We start from the raw sequence: 15,779 nt of genomic DNA on the forward strand, positions 1-15,779 counted from the left end.
CTCAAAGCTGTCTTTGTCCACCCATGTTTGTAACAGCATTATTCACAATAGCCAGGAGGTGGACGCAGTCCAAGTGTCTGTTTGTTGGTGTAGGTGAATGGATGGATGGATGAATCGTGGTGAATACATACGGTGAAATGTTTTAGGCCTTAACAAAGAGGCCATTCTGACACAGGCTCTACAGGAATGAACCTCGAGGACATGGGTGTGTGAAATAAGCCAGTCACAGACTGACAGACCTTGTGTGGTTCTATTACACGGGGAACCTGGCGTTGTCAAATTCATAGAGAGCGGAAGTAGAATGGTGGCATCCAGAGGCTGGGGGCCAGTAGAGTGTAGGAAGCAGCTGTTCCGTGGGTGCAGAGCTCAGTTTTGCAAGAACAAAAGACTTCTGGAGGTGGATGGTGGCTACGGCAGCACAACAGCACGAACCCACTGAACACTACTGAACCGTACTCTTGACAAATGGGTAAGATGGTGAATTTCATGTTAGGCACATTTTACCACAATGACCAATTCCATCTGAAAAAGAACTGAATGGTCACTCTTGAGCCCACACCATCCCGTGCTTTGTGTCTACAGACAAAATCTAGGATCTGTGTTGGCCACGGATGCTGCCAGATGCAGCCACCAACACAGCTCTTCCTTCTCCCCATCAGAAGCCCCTCTGTCCCCTCCAGGGCCAGCCTCCTAGTCCTACTAACGTGTTCTTGAGAAAAGCTTTGCGTGTCATCCATGAGGTCAACCTCTGTAAGGGGAGCTGTCTTGGCCAAGGGCTGGTTGCTGTGGTTTAACATTTGGGGTTTGTTTTTACTGCTTAGTGGAGTAGAGAACAATGAAGTGCTGTCCCGTCAGGGGGGTGCCCCTGCAGTCCTGTCCACAGGAGTCTGAGGGTTGTTTTTCTGGAAGTGCTGACAGATGAGCCAGGCATGACTCACTCCAGCCTCACCTGCCCTCCCCTCAAACAAAGGCAGGCCTTTGACTGCAGACCAGGCTTGGGCTTGATGGCCTTCACGAGATTGGACGGACAGTTCTGGCTTCTTTGCATCTTCCAGACAACCTGGCTGAATCAAGCAGTCCATAGACATTTATTATCTTGACAGCGATTCCAGACATCAGTTGCTTCTTCAGATAATCTACGTTAAACCTGTTTTTCCTTTCTGGGAGCTTGGTACACGGTGCTTGATGAAGTTTGTTCACGTTTCTGTTTTTCAGGATCTCTTCATGGACTCGCTTCCCATGCTTGTTAAACGTGTCGCGTTGCTCCCAAGACCATGTAAGACCTGCTGACCTTTAATCTCCTCAGAGCAAGAACGAGGCTGCAGGTAACCCAGCTCTCCTGCATGGGGCTCGTGTTGAGTGTGTGACTGAGTGGGTAATAGGTACACCTTCAATTATTTGGTCCAGTGATTTGAATTTAAAATGTTTGGCTTTGCCAATCTACTTGGCTTCTGTTTTGTGGCTGTATATTCTTATATATGAAATTGAAAACCTGAATTATTGGGAAACCTACCTGGAAGCATCAGCTCCACCTTGTCTCAAATAGTGATGGGCAGTTAGAATGGAAAGCAAGAAGTTTGGAGCAAATTTCACTTTGCATTTTGCCTTAGGGTTAGCGTCCTTGAGCTCACTGGGACTGCATGGGGAGTTAAAAGACCCTAATACTTTTTTTCTGATGGCCACATTCTTATGAGCCAGCTGAAGGCCTTTTCCCCTCATTGTTCTCTTTGTTTGTGGGGCTGGGAATGCAACCCAGGGGCTCTCACCTGCTAGGTAAGTGCCCTCCACTGAGCCACATCCCAGGCCTTCCTCAAAGTGAGGATGCCTGAAGTCTTTAGAGAAGCTCTGGGTGAGTTTTATTAAAATGTTTTTCTGTCCCACTCTTGTTTTATTTTAGTCTCATTTAATTTTTTTTTTTTTTTTTTTTTTTTGATAATGGGAATTGAACCCAGGGGCGCTCTACCTCTGAGCAACATCCCCAGCCCTTTTAGTTTTAATTTTCAGAGCTTCTTGCTAAGTTGCCCAGGCTGGCCTTGAACTTGACTTCTGCCCTAGCCTCCTGAGAAGCTGGGATAACAAGGGGGATAGGTGTGCAGCCTTATTTTTGAGGACTAATCCTTTTCTTGTGTGGTATTCCTAGCTTTGTGATCCATGAAAACTTTGCAGAGCCTGCTACATGGGGTTGTGTTACCATAAATACGGTAGTTTTTGAGCAGTGACCTTTTTATACAATTGGCATCCGTATCTATGCCTTTTGCACCCACGAGTTCAGCCAGTAGCAGGGTGAATATATTTTTAAAAAATTGCTTCTAGCCTGGTGCTGTGGCACATGCCTATAATCCCAGCTCCTGGGGAGGCTGATGCAGGAGAATTGTAAGTTTGAGGCCAGCATGGGCAACTTAGTGAGGCCTGATCTCAGAATAAAAAAATGGGCTGGAGTGTAGCTCAGTGATGCAATGCTTGCCTAGTATATGTGCAGCCCTGGGTTCAGTCCCCAATGAAGAGAAAAAAGCACCTATACTAAACACCTACAGACTGTTTTCCTATCAGGGTGTAACAACTATTTACATAGCATTTACATGACATTAGATATTATAAATAATCTAGAGATGATTTAAAATGTTTTTGAGGAGGTGTGTAGTTTACGCACAAATACTATGCCGTTTTATATGGGGACCTGGAGCAAGCTCAGATTTTGGTGTCTGTGGGGATTCTTGATTCAGTTCCCCAATGTTGTGGTGAGTTGTTAGCTCTTCCATTAATGTATGTGTAATGAAAATGTATCTTGCTGATCACTGAAGCCTTTATCTGGTCTGACAGAGTAAAGGAACTTTCCCTTCATCTTTGTCTTCAAGAACCATTATTCATTGTATGTCCTCCTCTGAGAAGTGTCTGTTCAGGTCTTTGGCCCATTTGTTGATTGGGTTATTTGTTTTCTTATTGTTTAATTTTTTGAGTTCTTTGTATACTCTGGATATTAGGGCTCTATCTGAAGTGTGAGGAGTAAAAATTTGTTCCCATGATGTAGGCTCCCGATTTACCTCTTTTATTGTTTCTCTTGCTGAGAGAAAACTTTTCAGTTTAAGTAAGTCCCATTTGTTGATTTTTGTTATCAACTTTTGTGCTATGGGTGTCCTATTAAGGAATTTGGAGCCCGACCCTACAATATGTAGATCGGAGCCAACTTTTTCTTCTATCAGACGCAGAGTCTCTGATTTGATATCTAGCTCCTTGATCCACTTTGAGTTAACTTTTGTGCATGGCGAGAGGAGGGGATTCAGTTTCATTTTGTTGCATATGGATTTCCAGTTTTCCCAGCACCATTTGTTGAAGATGCTATCCTCCCTCCATTGCATGCTTTTAGCTCCTTTATCAAATATAAGATAGTTGTAGCTTTGTGGATTAGTCTCTGTGTCCTCTATTCTGTACCATTGGTCCACCCTCCTGTTTTGGTACCAGTACCATGCTGTTTTTGTTACTATTGCTCTGTAGTATAGTTTTAAGTCTGGTATCGCTATACCGCCTGATTCGCACTTCCTGCTTAGAATTGCTTTTGCTATTCTGGGTCTTTTATTTTTCCATATGAATTTCATGATTGCTTTATCCATTTCTACAAGAAATGCCGTTGGGATTTTGACTGGCATTGCATTAAACCTATAGAGAACTTTTGGTAATATCACCATTTTGATGATGTGATTCTGCAATCTGTATTTGGGGTAAAATTGGGAGTTCATAACCAACTTGAATCTAATGTATGAAATATGATGTCAAGAGCTTTATAATGTTTTGAACAACCAATAAAAAAAAATAATTGGTTAAGCTGAGAATCAAAAAAAAAATAAAATAAAATATAGAAATATCAAAAAAAAAAAGAACCATTATTCAAAACCTGCCAACATCAAGCATGAAGGAGGTCTTTGCCTTCAGCTGATTTTTGTACCTATTCAACTTTTGAATTTATGTCATGCCACAAATAATTTATTTAAAATAACTAGCACACGAGTTTCCATTATTGTTTATGTGGCTAATGAGCAGCTTCTCACAATGAGGAGAGCCAGTTCAGTAAGCAACTCTTGTCTCTGCTCCAAGTCATGCCAGGCACAGACAGAAGTTGATGGTTTCCTGTGTAATGTGTCAGATGTTATTTTTGAGAAAATTTTGTCATAATGAGATGTAACTAGCTTATGGCTCTTTTATGATGCAACTGTTCTTAATTTAGGTTAAAATGGGGAACTCCGAGAGTCAATACACCCTTCAAGGATCTAAAAATCATAGCAATACTATTACTGGTGCTAAGCAAAAGCCTTGCTCCCTGAAAATACGCAGCATTCATGCAAAAGATGAGAAGTCGTTGCATGGATGGAGTCACGGAGGTGGTGGAGCAGGTTACAAGTCCAGGTCCCTGGCCAGGAGCTGCCTTTCTCACTTTAAGAGTCACCAGCCTTATGCATCAAGACTTGGGGGACCCATGTGCAAACTCTCCAAAGGCACTGCCTACTCTAAGCACAGGGCGAGCACCCCAGGAAATGATTTCCAGGGCAACAGTGCTGCTTTCTCACCTGAGAATGGCTTCCACTATGTTGGCCATGAGCCGGCAGATAACCACATCACCTCTAGAGACTGCAACGGACACCTTCTCAACTGCTATGGGAGGAACGAGAGCGTGGCCTCCACCCCACCAGGGGAAGACCGCCGGAGCCCCAGGGTGCTCATCAAGACCCTGGGAAAGCTGGATGGGTGTTTAAGGGTGGAGTTCCACAGTGGTGCCAACCACAGCAAAGGGCCCGCAGGGGACCCCAGTGGACCTGTGCAGCTGCTGAGATACTCACCCACCCTGGCTCAGGAGACCTCCCCTGTGTCCGAGGCCAGAAGGGACTCCAGTGCCGGCTCCCCCGCCAGCCAGCGCCCTTCTCCCACCGACTCCCGCCTGCGCTCCAGCAAGGGCAGCTCCCTGAGTTCCGAGTCGTCCTGGTACGACTCCCCTTGGGGCAACGCTGGGGAGCTGAGCGAGGTGGAGGGCTCCTTCCTGGTCCCCAGCACGCCCGATCCCACCCTCCCCATCAGCTTCCCACCAGGTGATGCCAAAAAGCCTTTTAACCAAAGCTCTTCCCTGTCCTCCCTCCGGGAACTGTACAAAGATGCCAACCTGGGGACCTGCTCCCCCTCCGGCATCTGCCTTTCCGATGAGTACATCGGCTCCCACACCTGCCTAAGCAACCGCGTTTCCTTTGCCTCCGACATTGACGTGCCCTCCAGGGTGGAGCACAGGGACCCTGCCCAGTACAGTTCCTTCACCCTCCCCTGCCGCAAGTCCAAAGCCTTCACCGAGGACACTGCCAAGAAGGACACCCTCAAAGCCAGAATGCGACGGATCAGCGACTGGACCGGAAGCCTGTCGAGGAAGAAAAGGAAACTCCAGGTGAGGCCCCCTTGGGGCAGAGGGACAGGCCCCGAGTTTCCTGTCTGTAAAATGGGAATGGTATTAGGAGGCACTCAGTCGCTCCGGAAAAGCCAGCTAGACGGGGGAGTCTGGCCTGAGACCTGGCTCATGTTTCCAGGGTCTGTCTTTCTTAATTACTGCAGACGTGTGTCATCACTCGTAGCCTGTGACCTCGGTCTCTCCATGTCTGAGTCCACTCAGGCTGCAAACTAGGTACCTCTGCCTGGCCGGCTCCAACTGCAGGTCTGTTTGCCACAGTTCTGGAGGCTGGGAAGACGGATGAGGGTGCCAGGGTGGTCAGATTCCAGGGAGGGTCCTCCTCCTGGTGCAGATGGCTACCTTCTTGCTGAATCCTTGGTGACAGGGAGAGAGGGAGCCCTAGTCTCTTGTTAGAAGGTCACTGATGCCATTGTGACTCTGCCATCATGGCCTCCTCTAAGCCCGGTCACCTCCCCAAGGTCCCACCTCCCAAACCACTGCAGTGTGTGTGAGGGCTTCACAGGGGACTTGGGGGAGGCAGACATTCAGTCCACGGCTCCAGGTTCTGTGCTTGATTCCATGGTAGCCCCACAGGAGTGACCTTAACTACTGGACAAACTGTCCTTAGGTCGGAGCCGGAGAGAATTCCTGAAGCATCGGAGGATTTTGCTGGACTTCCTTCTTTAAGTCCAAACAAAAAGGATTAGGATGATTGTCATTATTTTCTGGATAACTAGGCTTCCTGAACTTTTTATTACTTGAAAAAATAAAATAAAGTTTCTGTGTTTAAATCAGCACGTTAAAGAAAAAAGAAAAGGAAGAAGTTGTTAGGGTAGTATACCTGTGGGTGAAATCTGGCCTTTGCTCATGGGGGTAGCTAGCCACTTTTGAAAGCATCTTATAGCTAAGTACAAGTAATAGCAAAAATATAATGCTGACATGATAAGAAGAATGATGATGATGATGATGATGATGATACTTTTAATGATATATGAAGATTTTAAAAATATTTTTTTAGTTGTTGATGGGCCTTTATTTTATTTGCTTATTTATATGTGGTTCTGGGAATCAAATGCTGTGCCTCACATGTATGAGGCAAGCATCTACCACTGTTACAACTCCAGCCCCGACATATGAAGTTTTAATATGTCAGCAAAGTGGTTAGCCACCAGGAAGGAGAGTAATCCTTTTTCATTAACTAGTGACAATTGCTAGGTTTTTGGGTTGTGGATGTTTCGGTTACTTTTAATAACAGAAGGGAGAAAGCTTCTCCCCTCTCGCCCCTACCATCACTTTGTATAAGTCACAGAGCTGAAGAGAATTCGACTGGGCAGTCAGTCTCTAACAGAATCATGTCTCATCCATCCTAGACAGACAAATATAAGACTAAAGTTTTGTAGAGCTTCAGGAATAGGAAATAACATGACTTCTCTGAGTAGGTCGTTTCAGTTGTACTGAGCTTACCCTAGCTATTTCCTTCTTGTGTGTGATGTCCACTGTCATCGCTCCTGTACCGTGCTCGGCTGCCCGTCTCCTCCCCATTGAGACAAGGAACAGATGATCCCCTGCCTGGCTCCAGGGCCTCCTCTTATCCCTGAATATAGTAATTAGCTTCCTCCTTAGTCATCACTTCCTGGGCTAAACCACTAAACAGAGCAGTTACAATCCAGAACACTGTAAGTCACTCTGGACAGGAGAAGAAAGAAATCTGTGTGCTGAATTTTAAAGCTTCTGTTTGGAGGTGACACTTTTGACCTCTCACATTTATTGGGCAGAGTGAGACACATGGCCCTGGTAACTTCAAGGGAGGCGGGGATGGGAGAGGCCTAGGGGAGGACCAAGAATATTTGGTGGGTACACTGGCAACTGCTGCAGATTTATCATGGCCTAGCTGAAGAACACAGTCCCCCAGGGTTTCTTGTAGTTCTAAGTCCAAGAACTACAGCCATGTTGTCTCAGGGAGTTTCTACAGAATCTACCGGTGGTTCTTACTCGGTAATAGAGAAAAATGGCCAGTGAACAATTACAAGGTATCAATTTAGTACTGGCTCCTAGGATGTGAGGAAAGGCCACCGATTTTCCTTTAGCTTCTAAGGAGTTAAATCCTCCATCCCAGCCTATTGGGGCAAAATTGACAAATAGAATTTGTGTATGTTCAAAGCACACACCTTGATAATTTGAAATGCAGGTACATTGTGAAGTGGACACCATGAGCAGGCCTGTTAACACACTTCACAGAGTTGCCTGATTTTTTTTTCTTTTTTTTTTTTTTTGAGTCAGAAGATGTCTTGGCAAATTTCGAGAATGCAAACCAATTTTATTAGTTGCAATAGTGTGTGTTAAATCTCCAGAACCTCTTCATCTTGGGTAGCTGAAACTTGTACACGTTGCCCAACTTCTCCCTGTGGGTCTGCCTTCGGACCCTGGGAAGCTTTCTGCTCTGCTTCTATGAGTGTGACTATTTTGGATCATGCAGGGTCATCTTTCTGCTGAGTGACATCTCTTGACTCCCTCTCTATTTTGGCTACAGTTCCCTGGCCATCAAGAATATATCAGTCATCGTTTGTGATTATCTGATCGGGCAGAAATGGAAATCATATGCCTTAAGTACATACATAGCAAGCTCTAGGTTTCACAAGGACGAGGAATTCTGTATGAACTTATTTAAAAAATATTTGATTTTTTTTTTAAAAAAAGGCCCTGTTTTAGCCTGAAAATTTATGAGGGGCTATTAGGATTATAGGATTAGAAATTGGTTAGAGACTAGGGAAATGCGCACCTATGTATGAAAATCAGTTATAAATACTCATGTGCACTAAGGAGAATTGCTTCACTGTGGTTGAATGTTGAACAGCCCTACAACCTGAAGTCTCTATCTCACGAGAATCAACAAGAGTGTTTATAAGTCACATGTAACTTTGGCACTTGTGTGCTTTTCTCTGGCAGAGTCCTGCTTGTTTTGAAACGCCCTATTATGGCTCTTGCAGGGTAACAGAGTAGTCCCAGTGTTTTGGGGCAATGAGTCAGAGAGTCACATTTGTAGCTGAAATGATGTTAACGCTAGCTAAGAATTCCTTCATCTGTTAGGAGTTTTGGAAGTTCAACAAAGTGACAAAAATCTGAAAGTATTTTGAAAGTTTCCTAAGTGACTCACAGCGGCTGCTTTATTTGCTTTGTTCTACACAGGCATCAGTGTATAAATAAATATGACCACGGGACAGAGTGTAAACACAGTGGGAAATAATATTTTCATTACTAATAGCTGTGTTTGGGGCTCGGTTGTTTATAGCTCCTGGGCATTTAGAAATATTCTTCAGTTGCATGATCATGATTTTCTTTCAAAAGGCAAGTAAATGCTACTTGTTTTCTGGATGAAATTATTTTTATATCATTATTTATTTATTTTTATGTGGTGCTGAGGATCGAACCCGGTGCCTCACACGTGCTAGGCCAGTGCTCTACCACTGAGCCACAGTCCCAGCCCCTGGATGAAATTTTTGAAAAAAGAATCTGTCCACACAGAGGAATATTCAAAATAATCCCTTTAATCAATGGTTCTTGGACCAGTTAGCCCCACTTTTATTTTAATATGTAGGGAAAAATTATTGAAAGCCCAGTTGTAGTTGAGTGGACTTGAATGTATTTAGCTTTCTCTGCCATTGCCTATCTAAGCTATGAATATGGAATATCTGTACCTTTCAGGTCAGGAGTTAAGTTCACTTTTGGCTGAATAAGATAGTACTCAAGTGAAAAGATGTAAATAAATGCATTTTTTTTCCAATGAAAGAAATTCCCCAATTAAGTAAAAAATATGAATTATGGAGAAAAACTACAATTACTGGCAGTACCCTTGGTGGATAAGGAATCCTTGGGGTGTGGTATTTAATATAGGAATTGGGAAAATAACCTAGAGATCCTTAAGTCCAAAGTCTAGACCTGGGCAATTGGCCAGAAGCTGAGGACAGTTTATCACAGAAGAGGAAGAGAAGTTTGCGTGGTTTTACACAATAACATCAACATCTGTATTCCCCACCCTGCCCTGGAAACGGTGACTTTATAACTTAGTTTTTAAATAATATAGGTTGAAAATAGATTGCAAGAGTGTGAATTCTTTCCTGGAAGTCATTGATTTCACAGTTAAAAAATAAGTAAAAAGAAATATCATTCTAGAAATTTTCATTAGTGGTTTAACTATACCAGTTAGTTTCTTGATGCTCAGCGCAGGTTAGATACAGGAGAGTCTGTGGTATTTATCGACCTCTCTAAGTGTCTGTGCTGCCGATAAATATTGGCTTGGGCAGCCCCATTCCTATGAAGTGCTCTACCACTGAGCTACATACCAACTCCAGGCAACATGGTTTCTAAACTTCTTTCTGTCTTGAAGATATGATGATTAAAAATGTATTCTTTTTATAAGAATTTTATTGTAAGAATTAGCTGCTACCCATATGATACTGAGGCTGTGTAGAGGGGGGATGCTTTGGGTGCTGGGACCTCTGATGCATGATCATTTGTGTTTGCACAGGAGCCACGGTCCAAGGAGGGCAGCGACTCCTTTGACAGCCGCTCTGATGGGCTGAATGCAGATGTGCAGACGCCCCCTCCGGGCTCTGCGCTGCTGTGGCCAGGGGGCTCGGCTCACATCCTGTCTCAGAGGAGCGAATCTGCTCATGCGATTGGTAGTGATCCCCTGCAACAGAACATTTACGAGAATTTCATGAGAGAGCTGGAAATGAGCAGGACCAACCCAGAGCACATAGAGACATCCACGGAGACCGTCGAGTCCAGCAGCGAATCACTCAGCTCGCTGGAGCAACTGGATCTGCTGTTTGAGAAGGAACAAGGAGTGGTCCGGAAAGCCGGGTGGCTCTTCTTCAAACCCCTCGTCACTTTGCAGAAGGAGAGGAAGCTGGAGCTGGTGGCACGGAGGAAATGGAAACAGTACTGGGTAACTCTTAAAGGTGAGTGCCCTGTGACCTGCTGCGGGCGGCAGGTGGCCCCGTGTTCCCCCGTGCTTGCCTAGGAGTGCCAGTGAGGTCAGCGTTGACTGGAGCTAGCGGGCAGGGCTTCCGTGCAGAACCTCAGGCGTGCTTCACCACAAGCACTTCGCCAAACCTGTATAAAATGGTTCACTTACTATTTGGGTTTATATTCAGTCTAACCAATAATTAGTTCATTTAAAAGTGATTGCTTATCATTTTATATGCATTACTGTACCACTCTTTGATACTTTTCCTGCTTCTTAGGAAAGAAAAACAAAAATAAAACCCAAACCAAACTAAATGAATTGCTAAATGTAGTTCAGAAATTTCATATTTTGCGTACAGTCAGCATTTGACAGTGATTCCTCCTAGCTCTCTCTTCCTGAGGATCCTTAAGGTCAGAGGAGCTGTCATAGCGACCCCAAACAAAAAGAGCAAGACTTTTAAAGCCAAGACTGATTTTCCTAATGTCACACAGACATATTCAAAACATAAGCATGCAGATTTTCTTCCTCAAGTCAACATAAACCTAGCAAGATATTTAGAGGAACAAAGTTGTGTAGTGAGATCCGACGGTGATTCTTCCTAGCTTGAGTATCAACTGGGTTATTGGATTTCTATCATTCCACATTTATGAACTAAGAAAGTATAATTGTTATCCTCAGTGCAACAACTTGCCTGCCTTCCTTCCTTCCTTCCTTGTCTTGAGAATTGAACCCAGGGCTTTGACCATGCGTGATAAGCCTGTGCTTTACCACTGAGCTATACTCTCAGTGTAGTCTTTCTTTCTTTTTATTGTTAATTCCCCGCCCCTGCCCCCCTTACTGGGGATTGAACCCAGGGCCTCACACATGCTAGGCTCGCCTTCTACCACTGAGTTATAGATATTGTGTCCATCCACAACTAAAAAAAAAAAGAAAAGAAAATCAGAATTGCTTTGCTCCTTGTATTACATAATCTGAATGCTAGTGGGGCTTGTGTGTGGCCACATCCCACCTGAGAAATGGGGTGTGAGTGACAGTGAAAGGGTTTGGAGCCAGGCCCTGTGGAAGGACTGTCCACCCTGGAGACAGAACTGGTGTGAGGGCGAGCAGTGGTGTTGTAGAGGCACCTCGACTTCCTTCTGTAAGAAGGACTGAAGGTCGACAGGCTGGTTCTAAGTCAGCGTGAGCCACTGGAGCTTTGGGCAGGTGGAAAGACACCACCTTCCTGGTTTCCACACTCCCGACAGCACTTGTTCGGGGCCAGTTGGTGGAGGCTTCTTGGTGGATGTGATGTTGGAGAATTCAGAAATACCCTCAGGGCTGGAAGACCCAACTGCCAGGCCCCTGTGTTGCCCTGAAGGTAAGCCAGACTTCCGGCTGCTGGCTTCAGGGACGGGAAAGGCCCGAGTTTTCTTTGACCCCCGAGAGATCTGCACTCTGCTTGTGAAACACTTCACGATCCACACACAAATGGGGCTTTGTAAACGTTATCAAATACTCATTCCCCGTTTCCTTTGCAGCCAGGGCTTGCCATGCGATAAAGATGTTTTTCCCAGCACGACCTTTCCTATGTGGCTCTTGACACCTTTTCCTCTGGGACTTCAATATGTCAAGTTCCATTTCCTTGGCTTGAAGTCCAAGTTGTAATGCTGAGACTTAACTCTTTGGTTTAATCGTCCTTAAAATCATACCTATGTGTAGATTCGCATAAATATTTAAACAGGATTTTAAACTTACTCTCAAATAGTTTTCAAAGTATCTGTGTAAGTAAATCAGAAACGGGTTTCTGGAGAGAGCAGTTATTAACCAACAATCTGGTGGCCTGCTTCCCTTGAATGTGCAGGTGGGCTAAGGGTACACAAGTGTAATACTTTAACAAGGTGGTTCTGCTTTACATCTGTCTTTTCTGATGAGTGGATTTTCATGCAGTTAGTTAACAGGGACTTCCTGGGCCAAATTGTTGGCAAGGTCACTAAAGATGTCCCTCAGAGTGCACATCACACTGTGTCCAGCATCAGGAGAGGAGTTGATCTGATAATTTGAGGATGCCCATGATTCAGCCCTGAGACAGGCCAGCGGCAGGGAATGGAGGGAAGAGTGTGGGGCAAGAAGGTTTTCACGAAAAGGTGGTTTTCATGGAGGACTGAAGCCAGGTGCTCTCTTCCGCTGGAGGTATTTCTGTTATCACCTCTTGTACATTGTACTTCCACTCCTGTTCCAGTGTATCTTTTTTTTCTGCTTCAGTGGCAAAGAGGATACCCTCTGTCCTCTCCAGGTGAACACTAGCACCTGGTGGGCCCTGGACAGGGCTGATGGCTGCTGCCCTGGGTGAATGGGAGGAGATCTCATCGGTGCAGACCAGTCCCTTCCCATCAGTCCCTGTGCCCCCCTCGAGAGGCAGAGTTCCTTTAGGTTAAAATTGATGTAACAAGAGTTAAGATGGATTTCCTGTCCTTTAAATTCAATAGGCACACAATTCTGCTTATGGAACTACATGCTGGCCGGCTCTAAAGTGAAACGTCCACGTGAGCAGCCGTCTGGTGTTGATGGGGTGTTTGGCAACATCTTGGCATGTGTCCAGGACTTGTGTTCATTTCCTCTAGATGTAATGACTCAGATCATGGCCTTTGGGATACAATGGCAGGGAGACTGGGAAGAAAACATTGGAGAGAACGCGGGCTTGGGCGCATTTAGCCTTGCTCTCTCACCTTCGTCCTGCCTCGTTCAGCAGGGGCCATGGTCCTGATGGAGGGATTAGAAATGTATTGTTTCTAAGTGTACCATTACCTGGGGAAAGAGAGAGACTCAGACCCTCAAGAAGCAATGCTGGCCATTAATCTCTTGCTGTTACCCTTGTCCTTAATATTTGAGCATGTGTAGCCTTTTGGGGTGAGGTTTTTGTTTTTTGAGGGGTTTTTTTTTTGGGGGGGGGTGCTGGGGCTCAAACCCAGGGTCTCCAGCATGCTAAGCACACCCTGTGGCACTGGGCTTATTGTATGCATGGGAGCAGACAGCTTAGCTCAGTGCTTCCTGAGTTCATGAATTGCAATCTTTGAAGAAGAAAGCACCAGTTCTGAAGTCCAGGCTTGGGCTAGCACCGTTGTGCTGTTTGTTTAGATTAAGACTTATTTTTAGAGGAAGCAGCGAAACTGACAAGAGTGAAACCGTTTTTAAAACTCCTAAACTCTTATGACTGAGGACACCCACACAGCAGGATGGAGTGCCATTAAGTGGACTCTGCTGGCTCTCAGGCAGGTGAGCGAGCGCTGGCTGGAGTGAGAGGTATTTGCTGAGCACATCAACTGTGACCACCTCATTCGTGCCATGTGCCCGAGCCTGGCTCAGGAGAGGTGCTCAGAACTGATTCTTGGACGGAGGCTGAAGGGATAGTAAACCTAAACCAGGAGCATCAATTTGATTACAAATTGTCTTCAGTAATTATAAGGCATTTCTATCTAATCTTCAGACCCTGGGTAACTTCTACCAGCGATTCTTTACTAGCTTAATTTCGGGGGAAATGAATACTGAAAAGCCTAGGAAGCAACATTCTCAGAGTAATATTTAAAATTCAGGAATACTCAGTTTCATGTTTCCCCCTTAGCCTGAGTCAGTAAGATTACTGTAATGTTTTTTATCACTTATGAAATTAGAGAATTTACTAAAAGGAAATCATTCGCCCCAGCCTTTGGAGGATAAACGGGGTACTTTCTCAGAAATGCAAAGTTACCTCGTTGTAGTTTCTTGTTAACTCCTTATTCAGTAACTGTACCTAGAATCTGTGGTTTCTTTAGCCTCCCCTATTTAATAAATATATCCTAAATAACACTGTAGTCTGCCCAAGAACCGGGAGGCTGGGGCCAGAGGGCCTGCATTGATAGCCCTGTCCCAGTGCCAGCTGAGGGGCTGTGCAGGGAGTCCACGGTCCCAGTTCTTCACCTGAAGAGTGGGTGAATAACCACCTCCTTCCTGCAGGGCCCCGGGGGGATTGACTGAGCCATGTGTGCAGAGAACCCAGAGGAGTTAAGCCCAGTCTGTGCTGGACATCACTGTTGCTGATACATTTACAGAAACATACTCCCCGGCCTGCTAAAGACAAGCAGGCCACTTCAGATGCCATCTGACTTGGTGGTAAACGATGGTCTCATTTAGGGCTGGTGGTCTTGTTTGCACGCATCACTTACTCTCATGCCTTTCCCAGACCCTCATGTCTTGTGGCAGGGACATTATCTTGCTTCTCTCTTTCCCAGGCTGTACCCTGCTGTTTTACGAGACCTATGGGAAGAATTCCACGGATCAGAGCGGGGCCCCGCGGTGCGCTCTCTTTGCAGAGGAGAGCATAGTGCAGTCCGTCCCGGAGCATCCCAAGAAGGAGAACGTGTTCTGCCTCAGCAACTCCCTTGGTGATGTCTACCTTTTCCAGGTACTGCTGGGGCTTTGCGAATGGAGGGTTGAGGTGCTGCCCTGTGATCAAAGGGAACAGAGTTAAAAGACAAAACCGAGAACTGAAGTAAACCCTTAGCTGGGCTTTGGATTAGGACTTGCGCAGCAGACCGTGGTGCTAGCTGCCAGTGCACTGGTACCATGGCCAGTGTAGACATGGGTGCAGCTGGCATTTCCCAGGCACCCATCAAGTGCGGGGCTGCGGCCCATGAGATGCTCACAGGACACAGAGAAACATCACGGTCCCCGCTCCAGCCCCACTCACGGTGTAGAGAATGCAGCATCTGGGATTCCCAGAGCCGAGTCCTATTAAAGGAAGCCTAGGGAACAATGGAGACTCGGGCTCTTGAGAATTCCAGAGGAAGTCAAAGAATCAGCTTTCTAGGAAAAACCTCCTGGACAAGTGAGGTCTTGTTTCCCCGGGAAAATGGCCTTCGGATGTGAAAATTCCGGCTATCTGCTGTTGGAAGTTTGAGCCACTTTCTAGTTACAAAGGCCGAGTGGTAGAGCATAGGGGTGCTGAGCCTCGGGTACTGGGTCAACCTTACATTTGAACTCTGGTGCTGTGCTGGGGTAAGTAGGTCATGGTGGAGCACCTGGGGAACTTCTGAGCTTCAGACCCTTCAGCGTGTATGTTTATAAAACCTAACAGGATTGCTTTGAGGGTGAATATCATCATATGCATGTGTTCAGTCCTAAAGGAATTCTAACAGTTATTTGAGATGGGGTCTTGCTAGGTTGCTCAGGCTGGTCTCAAATTCCTGAGTTTAAACTCTCCTCTTGCCTCAGTCTCCCAGGTAGTTGACACTATAGGTGCCATCACCACATCTGGCTAAGAAATTTTGACTGTTATTATTGATCCACTCAAAAGAGTTGGGAGTGATAAACAGGAAGTGAAATGTGCCCTTCCAATGCCTCCTAATCCAAGCCGAGTGCTTGATGTAGATGCAGCGT

General features: G+C 45.6%; 1 protein-coding gene across 2 annotated transcripts in view; it reads left to right on the plus strand.

Moving 5' to 3' along the window:
* The first annotated feature begins 1,215 nt into the window (after positions 1–1,215).
* Tiam2 (TIAM Rac1 associated GEF 2) overlaps positions 1,216–15,779 on the plus strand; it is a 103,626-nt gene continuing 89,062 nt past the window's right edge. For both annotated transcript variants that reach the window (XM_046456573.2, XM_046456574.2), the window contains exons 1-4: positions 1,216–1,325; positions 4,220–5,419; positions 9,945–10,380; positions 14,633–14,805. In XM_046456573.2, the coding sequence (XP_046312529.1) occupies positions 4,226–5,419; positions 9,945–10,380; positions 14,633–14,805 (1,803 nt within the window). In that variant the 5' untranslated portion in view covers positions 1,216–1,325; positions 4,220–4,225. The remainder of the gene's footprint in view (positions 1,326–4,219; positions 5,420–9,944; positions 10,381–14,632; positions 14,806–15,779) is intronic.

Source organism: Marmota monax, unplaced genomic scaffold (genome assembly GCF_021218885.2).
Source record: "Marmota monax isolate L192 unplaced genomic scaffold, Marmota_monax_Labrador192_F-V1.1 WCK01_AAM20220418_F8-fsc00164, whole genome shotgun sequence".
NCBI lineage: Eukaryota > Metazoa > Chordata > Mammalia > Rodentia > Sciuridae > Marmota > Marmota monax.